The sequence below is a fragment of the Salvia splendens genome, chromosome 10 (assembly GCF_004379255.2).
Source record: "Salvia splendens isolate huo1 chromosome 10, SspV2, whole genome shotgun sequence".
NCBI classification, from domain to species: domain Eukaryota; kingdom Viridiplantae; phylum Streptophyta; class Magnoliopsida; order Lamiales; family Lamiaceae; genus Salvia; species Salvia splendens.
This window is the reverse complement of record NC_056041.1, coordinates 15,684,718-15,702,272: the sequence shown is the minus strand read 5'-3', so window position 1 is coordinate 15,702,272 and position 17,555 is coordinate 15,684,718. Positions and strand designations below refer to the sequence as shown.

Genomic DNA, 17,555 nt, shown 5'->3' with positions numbered 1-17,555 from the left:
CGCAATCGGCAAACGCGTTCAAGTCTTAGCCGCCGCCCTCGTCGTCGGAGTTTCCGTCATCGGACATTTTTGCAGAAATTGGAGAGGAAAGAGAGATGGTGTTTGTGAGGGTATAGTGTTAGTGTGTGGAAAAAATGGTGGGGGAATTGTGTGTGTGTAGTGTTATTTATACATGAATGTGGGGGGAAACGGTAAAAAAAACGGGTAGAAAAAAATGGTAAATTTTTTGTATTCAGAATTTTAAAAAAAAAAATAAAAAAATATCAAAAAATCGACACCCACACGCGTGCCAGAGCTCGCCAGTGGCGCCGGCGCGTGGCGGGCTGTCCCAACATCCCTCCCCCTCCCCACGAGACCCAGCCCGCACGATACCCAGCCCGCAACGAGACGCCGCTGCGAATGCTCTAAGGTATATTCCATAGCTAAAATTTCAAAAAATCTAATGTAAATTTAATGTGTCGAAATGGTATTATAATTGGTAGGTTTTTTTTTATTTTTTATTTTTTATTTTTAATTGGTAGGTTATTGGAATATATATTACCAGAGACGTTTATTTTTCTTTTCATTCAATTGCATTAACATTTTGGATTTCTCAATATTTTTATTAGTACTATGTTATTGTGTTTCCATATCTTGTCTCTCTATAACACTATCTGAAGACTGAAACAGTGAAACTGACAATAAAGTTGAAGCCCCCTACAGTTATTTGAAGATCAAAAGTCAAAAATAAAAATCAAGTCGTTTTAATGTCACAGTGCTGAATGAATGTAGGTCTCTCACTCTCTTCAATTCTTTGGGGCTCTTGGAATATCAAGATCCCGGAAGACGGGGCTGTCGACTCCAACACCCATCGCGTTAAGTCCATTGTCGACATAGACAACAGCTCCAGTGATGGCCGATGCCAGAGGAGACGACAGAAAAGCAGCAGTGTTTCCGACCTCATCTGTTCCATTCAAACCAAACACAAGAATTAGAGGCCTGACGCCATGTCTCTCGTTTCTCGGTACAAGAAAGTAACTCACCGGCAGTAAGCTCCTTCTGCAAGGGCGCGTTCTCTAATGAGTAGTTGATCATCATGTCAATAAAACCGATGGCTTTTGCAGCCCGGCTTCCTAATGGGCCTGAAACATCTCAATAACAACGAGTAAGTATACAATGCACCAACAGATTGCGACACTCCTCGACAAAATCAGATAGATCTCAATTCAATACCTGCGGATATGGTGTTCACTCTCACGTTGTGTTTTCTCCCAGCTTCAAAAGCAAGTACCTAATCCAAGTGAATGGTTGTCATGAAATCATGATGCTGTAAGTCGAAACGAATAAGACAAGATTAGGAGTTTGGAGAACTAACTTGTGTGTCACTCTCGAGAGCAGCCTTAGCAGAGCTCATGCCACCGCCGTATCTGTAAGAAAGGCACAATGTAATCCAACAATCCGAGTCATTGAGAGACCATGTTACAGTCGGAAGTCAAGGGTTATACTTACCCTGGTATTATCCTCTCAGATGCAATGTAAGTCAAAGAAATCGTGGCGCCACCTGCCAACGGGATAAAAATCAGTAACAGTAATGAAACAAGTCAAAGAAATATGGGCTAAAGATGTGGCATACCCGGATTTATGATGGAAAGAAAATGTTTGAGAAGGGAAACAAAGGAATAACTAGATGCAGATATGGCCGCAAGATAGCCGTTTCTTGATGTCTCAAGAAGAGGCTTAGTAACCTACACGACGTATTAAGATAAACAGTAATTTCAAGAAAGGAAAAATAGAATAAAAGACGGAAAAAGGAGGGCTAAGAGATAATCACCTCGGGGCCATTGGCAAGCGAATGCACAAGAATATCAATGGAGCCGAAATCCTGTTTCACTGACTCGGCAACTTCCTGCAAGACAATTCCAATTTAATCGAGTGAACTAAGCAACTCATAAAATGAGACAAAACTCGAACTTCTTGTTAATAGTATCGAGAACCATGACAAAAAGGTCACGAGGTAAGGACAAAGAGTACAGGTTCAAAATAGCACCAAATAAATAATTGTTAGTGATACGTAATTATTTATGGTAAAACCAAAGATGAAGAAAATGCAATGGAGCTAAACCTTCACGGTCCAATTAGAAGAGCCAGCATAGCGCTTATTTGCTTTGATCTGCACCATGGTAGAACTATATTAGTACATACGAGAATTCCATCACGTTTAACTCAAAAGTACCACAGATAAAATTATTCTTACATCTTCAGGAACATCCTCAGGAGAGTCAAAGACAGCATCCAGTGGGTAGACTTTAGCAATTTCCATCAGAGAACCATCCGGCAGCCTAAAATAAAATATCCCCGAAAGGGTCAATAGACAAAGCAAAGGAAGATAAGCATTTCTTGACCGACATAGGAGATCATTTCTTACACGCGCGATTCATCAAACTTTCCACGCCGTAGGCTGGTCTCAAAAATATTTAGTGCCTAAAATATTCAGTGATCATTAGTAGTAGTAATAAACTTTAATTTCAGAGAGTAAAAACAACGCTGAAACACTAAGTCGAAATACTTACTGGAACCCATGTCCCGACAAGAATTTCAGCACCTGCAGCAGCAAGAGATTTTGCAATCGCCCATCCATACCCGTTATCATCAGCTATGCCAGCAATAAACGCCCTCTTCCCTGCAAACAATGCAACATATGTTAGCAACTAACCTAATTTGCTAGCTTGAATCATTCGTAGATGAATACAAAGAGAATCCATCAATATGAGACCCCAAAGGGAAAACAGTCGATTCAAAACAAGGTTCAACCTCTCAGATCAATGGGCAATCCTGGCAAAGATTGTTTATCACCTCCAGCAGCCATTGCTTTTACAGCATGCCTTTTGGAATTTGAAGCATTGCTGTGGCAGGTTTGGTAGAAGGTGTGTGTAGCAGGTAAAAACGACGAACTCCTAAGCTTTGTCCAAGACGCGCCCTTGGTCTCATTGCCAAAACATGGTATGCTCGATCTAGAAGTTTGGTGGGAAGCGGAAACGCAGGGCTTTGCAACCAAAAGTTGCGTGATCCGAGTTGCTGCTGCAGCCATGTCCTTCTAAGTTAGAGATGCTGCAAATGATTTTCACAAAGTCAGCTTAACTTTGCATTACGTCAACATCAATGTCGACAGCAAAACCAAACTGAGGGTAAGCTTTCTAATGTAATCAAATCTCATCAGCAATACATTCATAGCTCATTTCAGACAACATCTTGTAGCATTTTTTTTTGACAATACAAAATTACCTTTCTATAAACAATATCAACCTCAAAATCAAATTGAGAGTAGGATTTCTAATCTCATTAAATTTCATCAAAAATACATCCATAGCTCATTTAGGATACAAAAAACATCTTATAGCATTTTATAATCTTCAAAATTTCCCAAATTAAATTAATCTATCAATATCCTTACTTTCCACAAACAAAACCTCGCCCTTCAACTGAAACTTCATAAACGAATTGAACTCTGGATTATTGCATCGATCAATCAGAAAAAAAAAAAAAAAAAAAAACTCACACATTCGCGGATTCAACGGCCAAATCACAGCACACATTTTGTACTAAAATCAACAAATAGCTAGTCTTCCTCAGTTAACCTTTAACATTAGGCAAAAAAACACAAAAAACTATCACTAACAATCAATGAAAGAAACGAGAGATGTCCAAAAAAAGACAGAAAACAAACAAAGTCCAAGAAATGCAGATTCACAGTGCGAAAAAACAGATCAATTTTACAGAGCATAAGCCACATTCTACGAGCCCATTTTCTCACTCACCTCTCTTGAAATGCAATGGGAGAGGGAAAAAAAATCCTTTCTTGCGCTGCGCGATGTGTGAAATGTGTTGGTAATTAAGCGTGAGGGTTCGATGAAAACTATGTAGTATAGTTGAGGCTGTTGAGAAGCTTTGACAGTGCCGCCGCTGAGTGTGAGTAAGTGAGTGAGCTGTCTCACTTCTCCTGACCTCTTGAATTACCATTCTACCCTTGCTCATAATAATACTCCCTCAGTCATCCAAAGAGTATGAGTTCTGTTACATAGAAATAAATCACCTGGGCAATGTCCGGTTGACAGGAAAATAAAGTTGGAAAATATCTTTACTTTCTTGTGTTTGGAAAATATCAAGATTTGAAAATATATATTAGATTTAAGCACTTTACTAAAAATATACTTATCATTTTTTATTTATAAAAAATAATAATACATATTATTTAATAAATTATTAATTACAAATGATAATAATTATATTATTTTATTTATTATTACGATGGATAGTTTAAATATGGATTATACATCATAATATATAATAATATAATAATAAATAAGATTATTATTATTATTATCATTATATTTACTTAATTTTTAATTGAATAAATTTTATAATTTAAAATTTCACTACAATTTTATTGTTAATTAATAATTTATAAATTAATAATTATTATATTTTTATATAATTATAATTATATTTAATTATTAAGTAAATTATTATTATTATTATGATAATAAAAATAAAAATAAATATTAATAATATAGTTATAATTATGATAATTTGAATTATAGTTATTTATTATCCTGAAATTAAGTATGGTTTATACTTTTAAATTATTTTTAAAACATTGTAATAAATAATAACAATAATAATGATGATGATAATGATAATAATAATAATAATAATAATAATAATAATAATAACAATAATAATAATAATAATAATAATAATAAACTGTACTATATTGCATTAAATATGTAAGAATCCTAAAACTGGGAAAATGAATACCTAAGAAAAATTAGGATTCAGAATCTTGGAAAGTTGTACTAACTTTCCTTGTTTCATGATTTTGATTACTTTCCCAGTTTGATTAAAAACGGAAACAAACACAGGAATTTAAAATTTAAGGAATCAGATTACTTTCCCAGACAGAATCCTGGCAACCAAACATGGTCTTGAGGATAACATAGTTTTAATCAATGTTTTAAAAACCAGACCGGCCGGTGAACCGGCGAGGCTACTGGTTCACGGTTCAACCGATCCGACCGGTTCAATTACTGGTCGAACCGTTTTACCTTGCAAATATAAAATTAAATATACTCTTACAAAATATAATTAAATTTAGTGAGTAATATATTATAATTAATAGTAACATATAACAAAAACATATATTAAACATTTTAAGTAAATTAAATATTAAGAGTATTTAAAATAAGTGAATGGTAAAATTTAAATAATTATTAAATACATAAATTTATAATTAGTGTAACCAAAAAAATATATATTTTACATATATAAATAGATAAAATTCATATTATCTCAAAAACATTTATGTGGTGACATAATATTATAGACAATATATAAAACTAAACATGAATTTTTAGTTAATTTGGATAAATATATGCTATAATAGTATTATTAGTTAATACATAAAATTAAACTTGAATTATTAGTAAGTTTGGAGTAATATTTAATAAATATGGAGTAATAAACTATATTAATAATATATATAATATTAAACCTTAGGTAAAATTATTTATATATATATATATATTATACTAATAAAAATAAAATTTAGTGGCTGATAATTAAAATTAAACATATCACAACTAACAATCATTTAAAAGTATAAAACTAAACACAAATTATTAATTTGTGTGGACAAAAAATTATAGATTTAATGTATAACAATAATTAATGTTCACAATATTTCATTCAAGATCATGTGGTGGAGTGGCAGAGATGTTGGTATTTTACCTAGAGGTCTAGGGTTCAATCCCCTCTAGTCTCGCATTTTAAACATAAAAATCGGTTCCCGGTTTCTGGTTCAACTGGTCTGACCGGCCAGTTCCGACGGTTCAAGGCGGCCTAACATACTAACGGTTTTTGGGCCGAACCGAACTGGACCAGGTGCCGATTCGCTGTCCGACCGGTCGAACCGGCTGGTCCGATCCGGTTTTTAAAACACTGGTTTAATGCTACTATTTGTTAAGTAAGAGAGAATAAAAATAGTTGAAATAATATAGTAGATGATGAAATCAGAAATAATAGAGTAAAAAATGAGGAAATATTTGCATAAATAAATATAGACTGTTTTTGTGGGACAGATGAAAAATGAAATTAATCTATTTTAATAGGACGAAGGGAGTACTACTACGTGACTCCATCCGTCATTTATAATCTTATTTTGACTTATCATGGTTTTAAGAACTTGTTTGACTTTATTAAAAAAAATGGAGAAATGAGTTATTCGGTGCTCTCTCTGTTGGCGATTAGGGTTTTCTCCCCTTCTATCTAGAACACCTTCGCTCTCTATTCTCCGAGCGTCATCTCCGACCGTTCTTCTCTTCTTTTGTGAGTTCAGAACAATGATATCTCTAGCAGAGGGAACCTCTTCAGTTTCTTTGCAAAGTCCGGTGCTGGATTGGACTATTTGTTTGTCTGATCTGCTATATAAGTCGGAGGAGATCTAGTCGTTTTCTTCTGAGATTCTAGCATCTATGAGTTTGATTGTAGTTTCCAAGCAATCTAGTGTTTAGTTTTTCTCCATCAGCGGTAATCATTGAAACTAGGTTTCTGGGTTCGGGCACTTCCGAGTTACTCATCTTGTAATTGTCTTTGTTGGATGAGGATCTTGGCACTGTTGCAGTTGTTGTGCAACCTTAACAATTGTTTCTTCAATATTACTAACTTTGTTGTGTTCTATATCTTTTGTACAAACTCCATCATTTATGATATGGTATTTTATGTTACTAATGTCTCTATTGAGTGCGCAAGTGATACACAGTGAACGGTGAGGACTTGAATTGGTCAAGATTCAAGTATAGTTATGGTTCCTTTTGTATCTTATTGTACTCGAGTTAAGGTGTAACTGGTACTCTCTCCCCGTGCATAGGATTCCCGTTTTTTCATTCTGGTCCGTCAATAAATAGAAGTCCTGATTTATAATTATCATAAGGGATATTGGCCTCTAATATCATGGAACTTTCAAAAAGTTGGGTTTTCCCACAAACATTTAATTTGGCAAATAATATCACGAACTAAGGGTGAGCAAAAAAACCGGAAACCGAATATCCGACGGTGGTAGAATGACGAGTACGACGTGTCTCTATCGTCGGACTCGGACAACAATGATGATTGATCTCATTCTCATATTTCGTCTAGCACCGGCAAAAATGAGGACATGCCTCCCCCTCCACCCACTAAAAAAACATTGAAATCTGATATTTTTGTTAAACACTACAAGAAGGTCCCGATGGTAATTCCGAGTCCTAATGATCCGCTCTCTCAAGAAGAGACATCGGCGTTTCATGCATATTGTAACTATTGTGATAAAGTCTACAAATTTGCGAGTGGTGGGGGATATGGCACCCTCCGTCGTCGTTTGGTGACAAAGCATCCGGTAGAATGTGGCACTGCCTCTACCCAAACCCAACTAAACTTCTAACCCGGTGGCTCAGGTTCGTCAGGTACGCCTCTTTTAAAATATGATCCTAAAAATTTTGCTGACGTTATGACTAGATGGGCTGCAATGAAGCATTTTCCTTTTAATGTTAATGATTACAAAAAATTTAAGGTCACTATGCAAAGTGGTTTGAACGTAGCTGTCAAAAGAGTATGTCGAATGATCGTTCAACGATCTACCTTTCGACAATGTTTGGAGAAAAAAGTTAAATTATCTCGTTATTTACTCAACTTGGGACACAAAGTGAACATTTGCTCAGATTTATGGATTGATTATTTTAATAGACATTCATACATGGGCATTACGGTTCACTTTGTGGACAATAGTTGGACTTTGAACTAGCGTTTGATTGGTTTTAAAGAATTTGAGACACCACACACTGCACCCGAAATTGCTTCTTTAATTATTCAAGTTTTGAATGAATTTCAATTATGCAATAAGATATTTTCTGTTGGTTTTGATAATACAACTGCTAACACTGCAAGTATTAATGACTTGATTGCGGCTTGTGCTCTGGTTATTGATAGTAAGTATTTTAATCAAAGATGCATATGCCATATTTTGAATTTATGTGTACAAGATGCGTTTGAATTATGGCAAAAGCATGTTAGTCCTATTAGAACTGCAGTTAGATTAATTCATCAAAAGCCGCCTACTGCCAAAGCTTGGAAGAAGTATTGCCATCAAAAGAAGGTAAGATATACGAATTTTACCATGGATGTGTCTCATAGATGGAATTCGACATATGATTGTCTGAATTCTACTTTGACGCATAAAGATTCTTTGTGTGATTTTTTAGAACCTATCCCATTTCTGATTTATATCTGTCGCATAGTTATTGGGATCATAGCGTGACTTTATTTAAATTGTTCAAATATTTCAAAAATGCGACTGTTGAATTATCGGGTATTTATTATTGCACTGATGTTCGTGTTTTAGAGCAAGGCATGTATATATCACTTGGTTTTAAAACTGCGATGAAAAATGCTTCCTCTTCTCCTGAATAGATGTGTGTTTTATATTATATGATTGAAAAATGGCTTAAGTATTTCAGTGAGATTCCAACGGTGTTTTTGATTGCAAAGGTCTTGGATCCAAAATGGAAATTAGCCGGTACCTCCAGGATTTTATATTTTTATTATAACAATTTGAGTTCTATTGATCTTGTTCCACTTCAAGCATTGCAAGTGGATACCAATGACCAATGGGGAGTAAACCTAACCGAAACATTTCAAATAAACCTCCCGGACCGGTCAATTATCCAACAAACCTTCGAGTTTAACTTGCGTGCTCTCTACACCGAATATGAAACCAAGTATAACAGTACCCACCAAGTCAGAAGACCTACCCCTCCTCAACAACAGAACTTTGGCTTCGTATTTCAATCCGATTATGATGACCCCGACGCGCAATCCCAATTAGCCGACCTATACAGCTACAGCACCGGCGGAAGGTCGTCCTCAGGTATGGTAAGTGAGTTAGATTTATATTTCGATTCACTCTTTTCCTTTGGTGATGAAGTTCCTACTCCTCCCGCCCAAATAGACGTCCTCGATTGGTGGGGAACACACGAGAAAGATTTTCTCATACTTGCGTCAATGGCCAAGGAGATTTTTTCGGTTCCGGCTTCCACTGTCGCCGTCGAGTCCGCTTTCAGTGTTGGATCACGTGTGTTGGATGAATCAAGAAGTAAGCTCTCCGTGAAAAATATGGAAGTCGCGATGTCACTTGATGATTGGGCCAAAGCTGACGTCAGAGAACAAGAAAACGATTGGGATGATCGTCAGGAGGAATCACAAGAAGAATTCACCGGGGATGAATCGTAGGCCAACCGTCAACCGCCGGCCAACCCAAATAGGTAAGTAAGGTAAGAGAACTATGTGGGCTTTGATTCCCTAATGCAAATGAGCATTTGGGATACGTGGGCACCTCAACTTAAATTTTAAATTTAAGTTGAGCTCAAGTCCTTTTTCCTTTATTTCTTTTTTTTCATTTGTTTCTACTTTAAAAATATGCAAATACAATTAAATAATTGTATTTGTATATACTCTAGTCGGTGAAATAGATTTCTCTATAAGGCTAAATCTGGGAAACTTTTGACTATTCTACTATAATTGTTGATTGTTAGACTAAACACAACATTTAAGGTTGAATTGCTAAAGGTGTCCTCAATTTAGTTATGTAGAAACATCTCCTTCGCCGACTAAGAGTATATATACTTATAAATTTATTGTTCAAAACTTCAAGTCTTTTTTGTAATTTGTAATTAGCTTCGTTGTAGGCTAGTAGTCTCGTTGTATTAATTTGTAATTAGCTTCGTTGTAAACTAGTAGTCTCGTTGTATTTAAATTTTTTGTTTAAGACTTCAAGACTTCAAGTTTTTTGTGATTTGTAATTGTTATAACTTGTAATCTCAATAAAATTGTTATTTTCATCTATTTACGCACATTTCATAGATAAATAAATAAAAAATATAAAAAATAAAAAATTACGAACCGCCGAACCGGCAGTTTTGAACCGCCGCCGAAACCGCCGGTTTTTTAACCGGAACCGGAACCGGAACCGCCGGGGACCTTGGCGGGCCGGTTCAGGTTCAAGGAAATCTTGAGCCGTGAACCGCCGGTTCCGGTTCGGATCCGGCAGTTTTCGAACCGTGTGCATGCCTAGCTCCAGCCATCCACGCCTCCAGAAGAGGGTAATAACTCAAACCCATATAAAACCGGATATGGCGGTTTTCGAACCGTGTGCATGCCTAGCTCCAGCCATCTACGCCTCCAGAAGAGGGTAATAACTCAAACCCATATATTTTCCATCACTAACTCTCAAGTAATAACTCAAACCCATATATTTTCCATCACTAACTCTCAATTATTGTTCAAATTTATAATATTTCCGAAGTGTTTGTGTTTAGGCATTAGTGTGCAAGTTAGTATTATTCTTGATATAATGAGCTTATATATTCGGTTAAATTTCTAAAGTGTTTGTGATTGTTCAGTATCCCGCCTACAATGCCAGTTCGTTTTGAAATCACAATTACATCTCTAACTTGGTTGGTGTTGCGATATTTGATATGTAAATTAGAACATGTATTTTAATATAAAAATTATTCGAGATCTATAGTGTAATAATAATATTATAACTATTTTGCTAATTTTATTTGTAGTGATAAAAGTGTTTGTAAAGAGGAACACATGATCGATTATGTAATTTGGTACTCCATCCGTCTCAAAAAAATAAGAATATTTAGAATGACACGAGAATTAATGCATAATTGGTAAAGTAAGAGAGATTGAGAGAATAATAGTAAAATAGTATTAGTGGATAGTAAGACTCATATTATTATTAGTGTTTAATAGTGAGTCTTAATGGTATAAGTTGTAAATAAATTGATTTATATGTGTAACGAGTTTTGAAAAACTTTCTATAAATGAAAATGAGATAATTTGATGGGAATGGAAGAAAAAGGAGATTGTGTGCTTATTTTTATGGGACGGATGGAGTACGTTATTTTAATCCGTACAATCTAATCTCAAATTAAAGAGATATTGGGATAATATTAAGAATTCCCCGCAAAAATGTAAAGGAAATTAAACCATAAAACTGGTTGATTACAATCATCGGAATGGAAAAGAAATTAAACTATAGTAATAACCCATTCTCTATGTTCAAGGTTCAACACACAAGAAATTAAAAATTTCAATCCAGTTTAATTGAGGATTTGGGGCAGGCCAATTTATCACGAGTGAGCCCATTTGTCAAATATCAAGCCTAGTTATAGCCCATCTATATAAGCCTGAATCCTGATGGGGAGCACGTGTTCATTCGGTGAGAAATGCCAATGTTCCTGCTCTCCAAATCTCAAAGCTTGAATCGATGAAGCCAGCGAAAATTCATAGCAACTCCAACAACTCATCTTGTGTTAATGCATCATTCTCTTCAGTAACGTTACAAACACACCACTTGTTAACATGTCGCTATAATTTTAATTTTAAATCACCTTAAAACATTCTCTAATTTTTTTCATTGCATTTGCTATGTTCTCTCTCCGCAATTTGAGTATCAAATACTATTACTTTTTTAAATCATATTCCAACACAGAGCCCTCAACCTCAACTACTAACTACGACTACGAGTATATAAGTACTAATTAATTTGTTTGATACAGGATTATTTGATGTTGAACCGGCTAAATTTTAAAAATTAAAAGTTAAATGAAACAAAAATAAAATAAAAATACTCCATAAGAAAGAGAAATAAATTTTGTTTCTTTTGTAGTCGGCGGAGCAGATCCCCAGGCCTATTCGACGTCGGACATTTGTCCGCCGCGAACACGCCGTATCTCACGAACGCCTATTTGCAGACTATTTTGCCGAGCAACCACGGTGGGGCACGACTGTTTTTCACCGCCGGTTTAGAATGCATCGTTATCTTTTTCTCAGCATTGTCCAGACGTTGGAAACACGTGATGAATACTTCCAGTATCAGGAAGATGGCCTCGGTAGACCCGGACTTACGCCGTTGCAGAAGTGCACGGTTGCACTCCGGCAGTTGGCCTACGGCACCACGGCGGACATGTTCGACGAGTACCTTCACGTCGGGGAGACAACTGGCCGCGAGTGCCTGAAGAGATTTTGTAGGGGAGTTGTGGAGGCTTACAGCGACACATATTTGTGAAAGCCGACTGCTGTGGATTGCCAGGGCCTGATGAAGATGCACGAGATGGCGCACGGCTTTCCTGGGATGCTAGGGAGCATCGACTGTATGCACTGGGAGTGGAAGAATTGTCCAAGGGCGTGGAGAGGCCAATTTACTAGTGGATACAATGCCAGCCACCCGATGATGATCCTCGAAGCCGTCGCTGACTATCGGCTCTGGATCTGGCATGCTTACTTCGGTGTAGCGGGGTCGAACAACAACATCAACGTCCTCAACTCATCCACCCTCTTCACCGAGCAATGCAATGGCAACGGCCCGGCCATCGAGTTCACTGCCAACATGCGCCAATATCACATGGGATACTACTTGGCCGATGACATATACCCAAGGTGGCCTGTTTTTCTGAAGACGATCAGCTGTCCAATTGGTGAGAAGAGAGTTTTATTTGCGCAAAAGCAGGAGGCGGCGCGGAAGGATATGGAACGGGCATTTGGTGTGCTCCAATCACGGTGGGCAATAGTGAAAGGGTCGGCGCATCTCTGGTTCAAGGAAGTCATCGCCGATGTCATGTATGCGTGCATAATCTTGTACAACATGATAGTCGAACACGAAGGTGGAAACGTCACTGATTTGGCCGATGATAAAGGTGGATCTAGCTCCAGCACGGCGACCGCGCCCCACGCTCGAGGATTACCGACGGGCTTCAATGGGGTTCTGTCTAGACATGCCTCAATGCGCAACCAACAAAACCATGCTCAGCTCATGAACGACATGGTTGAAGAAGTTTGGGCCCGTAATCGCCGTCGTTGAGAATGCGTATTTTTTTTTAATTCGTATTGTAATGTATTAATTTTAAATGAATGAAGGGTTTTTTTCCAATTTTTGTAGTTATTTAAATATTCAAATAAAGAAAATGCTTAGAGCAGCCTTTAGGGCGGCTTATAGGGCTCCCCACTGCAGGTGGAAGGGTAGGAGGATAAAATGCTGACGTGGCGGTGCATAGGGCGGGCTTTAGGGCGTCCCTTAGGGCGTCCCTTAGGGCGTCCCATTGCTAATGCTCTAAGTTTCTTTCATCGACAACAAAGTGACGACCAAACCCCTATTTACTTTCTTTTTGGCATCTATATTTCTTACTCACGGATTTCTACAAAAACGGCCTGGAGGTCCCATCAAAACAAATTTCAATCCTATGTCGATTTCATAAATTCTTTCTCACGTACTAGTAAATATTTAGTCCTCACAAATTCTTCCTACTCGCATTAAATCTACCGCTATGCCTATTAGATAGGAGTATCATATTTATAATATCTTACTATATCTCAGCATGGTTTGCAGTTTTGTTACACTAATTCAACTAATCCAGATGAAAAAATGGCACCAGATGAGAATGGAGCATAAATATATAAAATGGAAGGGAGAATTCATTGCAAATCAACATACATCGAAAATACAAGGAGTGTGTTGAGATAGACACATTCACCCATTTATTACAAGATAGATGTACAATACTACTACTAGTATTTAATAAGTGTTGCCGGTTCCAAAGCCAGTCCCAGTGGTGTCAGCGCCAGTGTTGCAGTGCTGAGCCTGGGCTTCGCGCTTGCGGAGCTCAGCCTCATCGATCCTCGCATCTTTCTTCTCTGTCGCCATCTCCTTCTAGAGCGGATCGCGGGTCGTCATCCTCTCACCCTATACGTATAATTCATACTCATTCTTATCCAACTCTTAATTCTGTAACATATCATCAAAAGAGAGACATGTCATACCTTTTCTTGGAGTGTGGCCTTGGTTTTCTCCATGCCAACTTTGGCTGAGGCTGCCATGTCCTTTGCAGATTGCATCTTTTCTTCTCTTTCCTTTTTGGTTTCTGATTACTTTTGGTTTTGGTTTGAGATTGAGATTGAGGTGTTGGAAGGGAAGGTGGCTTTGATTTAAAAGGTGGCTTTGGCGGTTAAAGGTAGTTGAGTAGCCAACACGTAGCGCCCTTAGCTACTTTAGGCTAACACGTGTCACCTAGGTATCACATTTATTCTTAATATCACCATTTTTCGATCATTATTACTCCATCTGTCCGACAATAGGAGTCCCGTTTTTCCATTTCGTGACGTTCGCGAATAGGAGTCCCGGTTCCCTTACCAATTTGGAAATAATACAAATTAATATACTATCCACCCCACCAAACCCACCCCTATCGAATACACCTCACTCTCACTCTCTCTATCCTCTCACTCTCTCAAACCCTAATCGCCGTCGATTCCTCATCCTCAAACCCTAATCGTCGTCGCCTAGATCTGTCAATGGACTCGTATTCCCAACCAGTTTCTACTATCTCTCTCTCGGAGACCCCTAATCCCCTTCCATTTCCTCCTCCACAAATCCTAATCATCGCCGCCTCGCCTCACTCCCAGGAATGGGAAATCGACCTCTCAGAGGCGTCGATTCTGACCCCAATCGTGACCCACTACTCTCCAATCCCAACATACTCGTGGGAGAACACCGCCTACATGTATGCAACCGTTGTTCCTGAGACGTCGATGGATGAAGACCTACTCCCTGAAACTCTGGTGACTATGTCGCCTGAGTTTAATTGCATGTCTACTGTTGTCCCTTAGACGCTGATGGACGAAGCCCTACTCCCTGAAACTTCGGTGACTGAGTTTGATTGCATGTCTACTTTTGTCCCTCAAACGCCAGCGGTCAGGCGAGCAAGAAAACGCCCCATTGAGGAGAAGGAGTGGTTCAAGGAAATTTTGGTGATACTCTTGCCAGACATGGCAGATCTACTCTAAATATGTGAGTCTTTCTGTCAATTTTGCCTTAGAACCACCCCCTACATTCATAGGATTTGGAGGTTCATAGGGTTGGGGATTTATGGGTTTCCGAGGGGGTTGGGGATATCTGACTCTATGATGAAGGGTTTAGAATTGTTGGGTTTAGCCACCCCCGATGTTGGGTTTGGAGGTTGAGTATAGACTGCCCTATGATGATATTTTTCCGAGGGTAATTGGGGTCCTTTGATTGGTTACTGCATTCTGCTATGTCTGTGGATTGATGGTTCTGATTGGTTCTAATGGTGTTGCTATTGTGTTGGTGGTGCTTGGCTTGTCTCTGCCTTGTTGTTAAATTGAGTTCAGCCACCCCTTTAGAGGTTTGGAGGCTGAGTATAGACTTCCCTATGTTGATATTTTTCTGAGGGTAATTGGGGTTCCTTGATTGGTTACTGCTTCATGCTATGTCTGTGGATTGATTGTTCTGATTGGTTCTAATGGTATTGTTGGTTGTGTTGGTGGTGATTGGTTTGTCTCTGACTTCTTGTTAAATTGAGTTCAGCCACCCCTTTAGAGGTTTGGAGGCTGATATGTCCTGCCCCATAATGATATTTTTTGAGGGCTTTGAAATAAACTTCAGTAAATATGTGCATTACATGTTCTTTGCACTACATAAAAAAAAACAAAATATCAAACCTTACTGACCAAAAACATGAAGGCCTTACTACCAAAACACTTCCACTATCTATCTAGAATCCAAAAGCAGTAGCCAAAGCCCAAATGTCATATCCACAACCTGCATTGTTCTCCGGTTGCTGTAAGTACTCCAACACATCTCTCACAAGCTCCTCATCCACATCCAGTGCATTGGGTAGTCCCACAGTTCTTTCCAATTGTCCTTGTTAATGTGAGGGACCTTGTAATTGTTCCCACCCCTAAATGCCATGATCTGTGTGAGGCAAGCCTGCAATGAGAGGAATACCCTGTTTAGGGTTTGTGGTGACAACTCTGCATAAGAGCTACACACATTCTCCAACAATGTGTCAACACTATTGTATGGTTTCTCATGCTGCAGTGTTTGAATAGCCCTGAAAAATCCTAGGTCTAAAATGTTGGTGTCAGGTGAATTGAGTGGTTGACAATTCAGATGGATTTTAAATCCATCTGATTTGGCAACAGCCTCAAATTCAGTATCCAAGCCATTTATGTGGGGTGTGGCATTGTCTTGCTGGATGTAGATCTCTTTGCTTGCCCACTCAGGCCACTTGGCCTTAATTGCTGGTACAATCTGTAAAGCACAAAAAAAACCTACATGATGATGTTTATAAACAATATGATCTGATAGGTTGAGAAAAATAGCATACCCTGTGGATAATGGAGTCCCTCATCACACTCTTATTGACTGACTGGATTGGTTTAGTCTCAAGTGTGCTTTTAAGCCTATTCTTGGATTTCCTTTTTGCTGCAACCACTTCTGTAAAAGGGAAAATGCCCAACTTTCCATCAAATTTGGTTTGGCCATCCAAGCCAAACACAGGCCTACTTACAACACACATGAACATCACTTTGGTGATGAACCTCTTTGACTTGCATGCCCTATATGGCTCATCCTCATCCGGCAAGAGGTAATACCTGTCTGATGACTTGGTCATATAGAACCATTTTTCATCAACATGCACAACATTGTGCATGCTTTCAAACTGAACTCTACCTGCATTTATAGTTGGCTGAAGTTTACTAAGGCACCATTTCAACCTAGCTAACTTAATTCGCATCAGTTAGGGTAGGTTTGATAGCATTTGTATGTGGCCTTAATTTGTTCTCCTTAATCCACTGACCAAGTGTGCTTTTGCTAACAGACAATTTGTGTGCAATTTTTCTAATTGAAGACCTTTCAAGTGTGGATAAAATTCCGACCTTTTCTTCATCTAGAATTAACTTGTCTGAATGATTATAGCCTTTAATCTTGCCTTCCATGATTGCAGGTTCTCCCATTTGCATCTGCTGTTTTGCTTTCTTCCACAGCCTATAAACTGTTTTCTTGATTATGTCATACTCCTCTGTTGCCTCCATTACTGCCCCTCTTGTGAGCACTCCATCGATGATGTGCTTCAGTAGGAACTGCACCACCAAGTTCTTCCTCCTGCTGCTTAAGAACAGTGTTGTTCTTGGCTCTTCCTCTATCCCAATGATGAACTTTTTCTGAGGGAGTATGAAAATTTTCTTCCCACTGTTGTTGGATTTTTTGTTTTTTTTGGGAGGTTGGTGGAGGTGTGTTAAATGCAGTCTGTTAGTGTATTTATAGGAGGCTACAAAATCTGAATTTTAAGTGCCAATTTGTGTTTAAATTTCCCTCTAAAATGTTTAAGTGGGAAACATTAAATTTTTTGGTCACCTCTTGTACTATGTGAACAGATTTCGGTCAATTTATGAATGGAAGGCAGATTTGGGATTCACTTTTTGGTCAATTTATGCTTATTTCAATTTTTTTGAAATTTAAATTAGGAATACTAAAATCCAATGCTTAAATCAGTAATTAAATTCAAAATAAAAAATAATCTTTCTTCCACACTCAAATTATTAAAATTTGGTCATCTATGTCTTTTATGAATTCAACCAACATTTTAAGTGGGATCCAAATTTCACTATCACACTCCATT

The 17,555-nt window shown here is 37.9% G+C and overlaps 2 protein-coding genes across 2 annotated transcripts; both read right to left on the bottom strand.

Moving 5' to 3' along the window:
• Positions 1-654: 654 nt before the first annotated feature.
• On the bottom strand, positions 655-3,955 carry LOC121753174 (enoyl-[acyl-carrier-protein] reductase [NADH] 1, chloroplastic-like). Its single transcript, XM_042148374.1, has 13 exons — positions 3,795-3,955; positions 2,791-3,087; positions 2,550-2,659; positions 2,405-2,460; positions 2,234-2,318; positions 2,102-2,149; positions 1,811-1,885; positions 1,613-1,724; positions 1,489-1,540; positions 1,355-1,406; positions 1,213-1,270; positions 1,023-1,121; positions 655-943 (listed from the first exon to the last, which is right to left on the bottom strand). Exons 2-13 carry the CDS (start codon positions 3,065-3,067, stop codon positions 786-788), a joined length of 1,182 nt encoding a protein of 393 aa, XP_042004308.1. The 5' UTR covers positions 3,068-3,087; positions 3,795-3,955; the 3' UTR covers positions 655-785.
• Positions 3,956-15,733: 11,778 nt separating this feature from the next.
• On the bottom strand, positions 15,734-16,968 carry LOC121752682. Its single transcript, XM_042147789.1, has 3 exons — positions 16,734-16,968; positions 16,260-16,606; positions 15,734-16,183 (listed from the first exon to the last, which is right to left on the bottom strand). The coding sequence occupies exons 1-3, from the start codon at positions 16,966-16,968 to the stop codon at positions 15,734-15,736; spliced, it is 1,032 nt and encodes a 343-aa protein (XP_042003723.1).
• Positions 16,969-17,555: the final 587 nt, after the last annotated feature.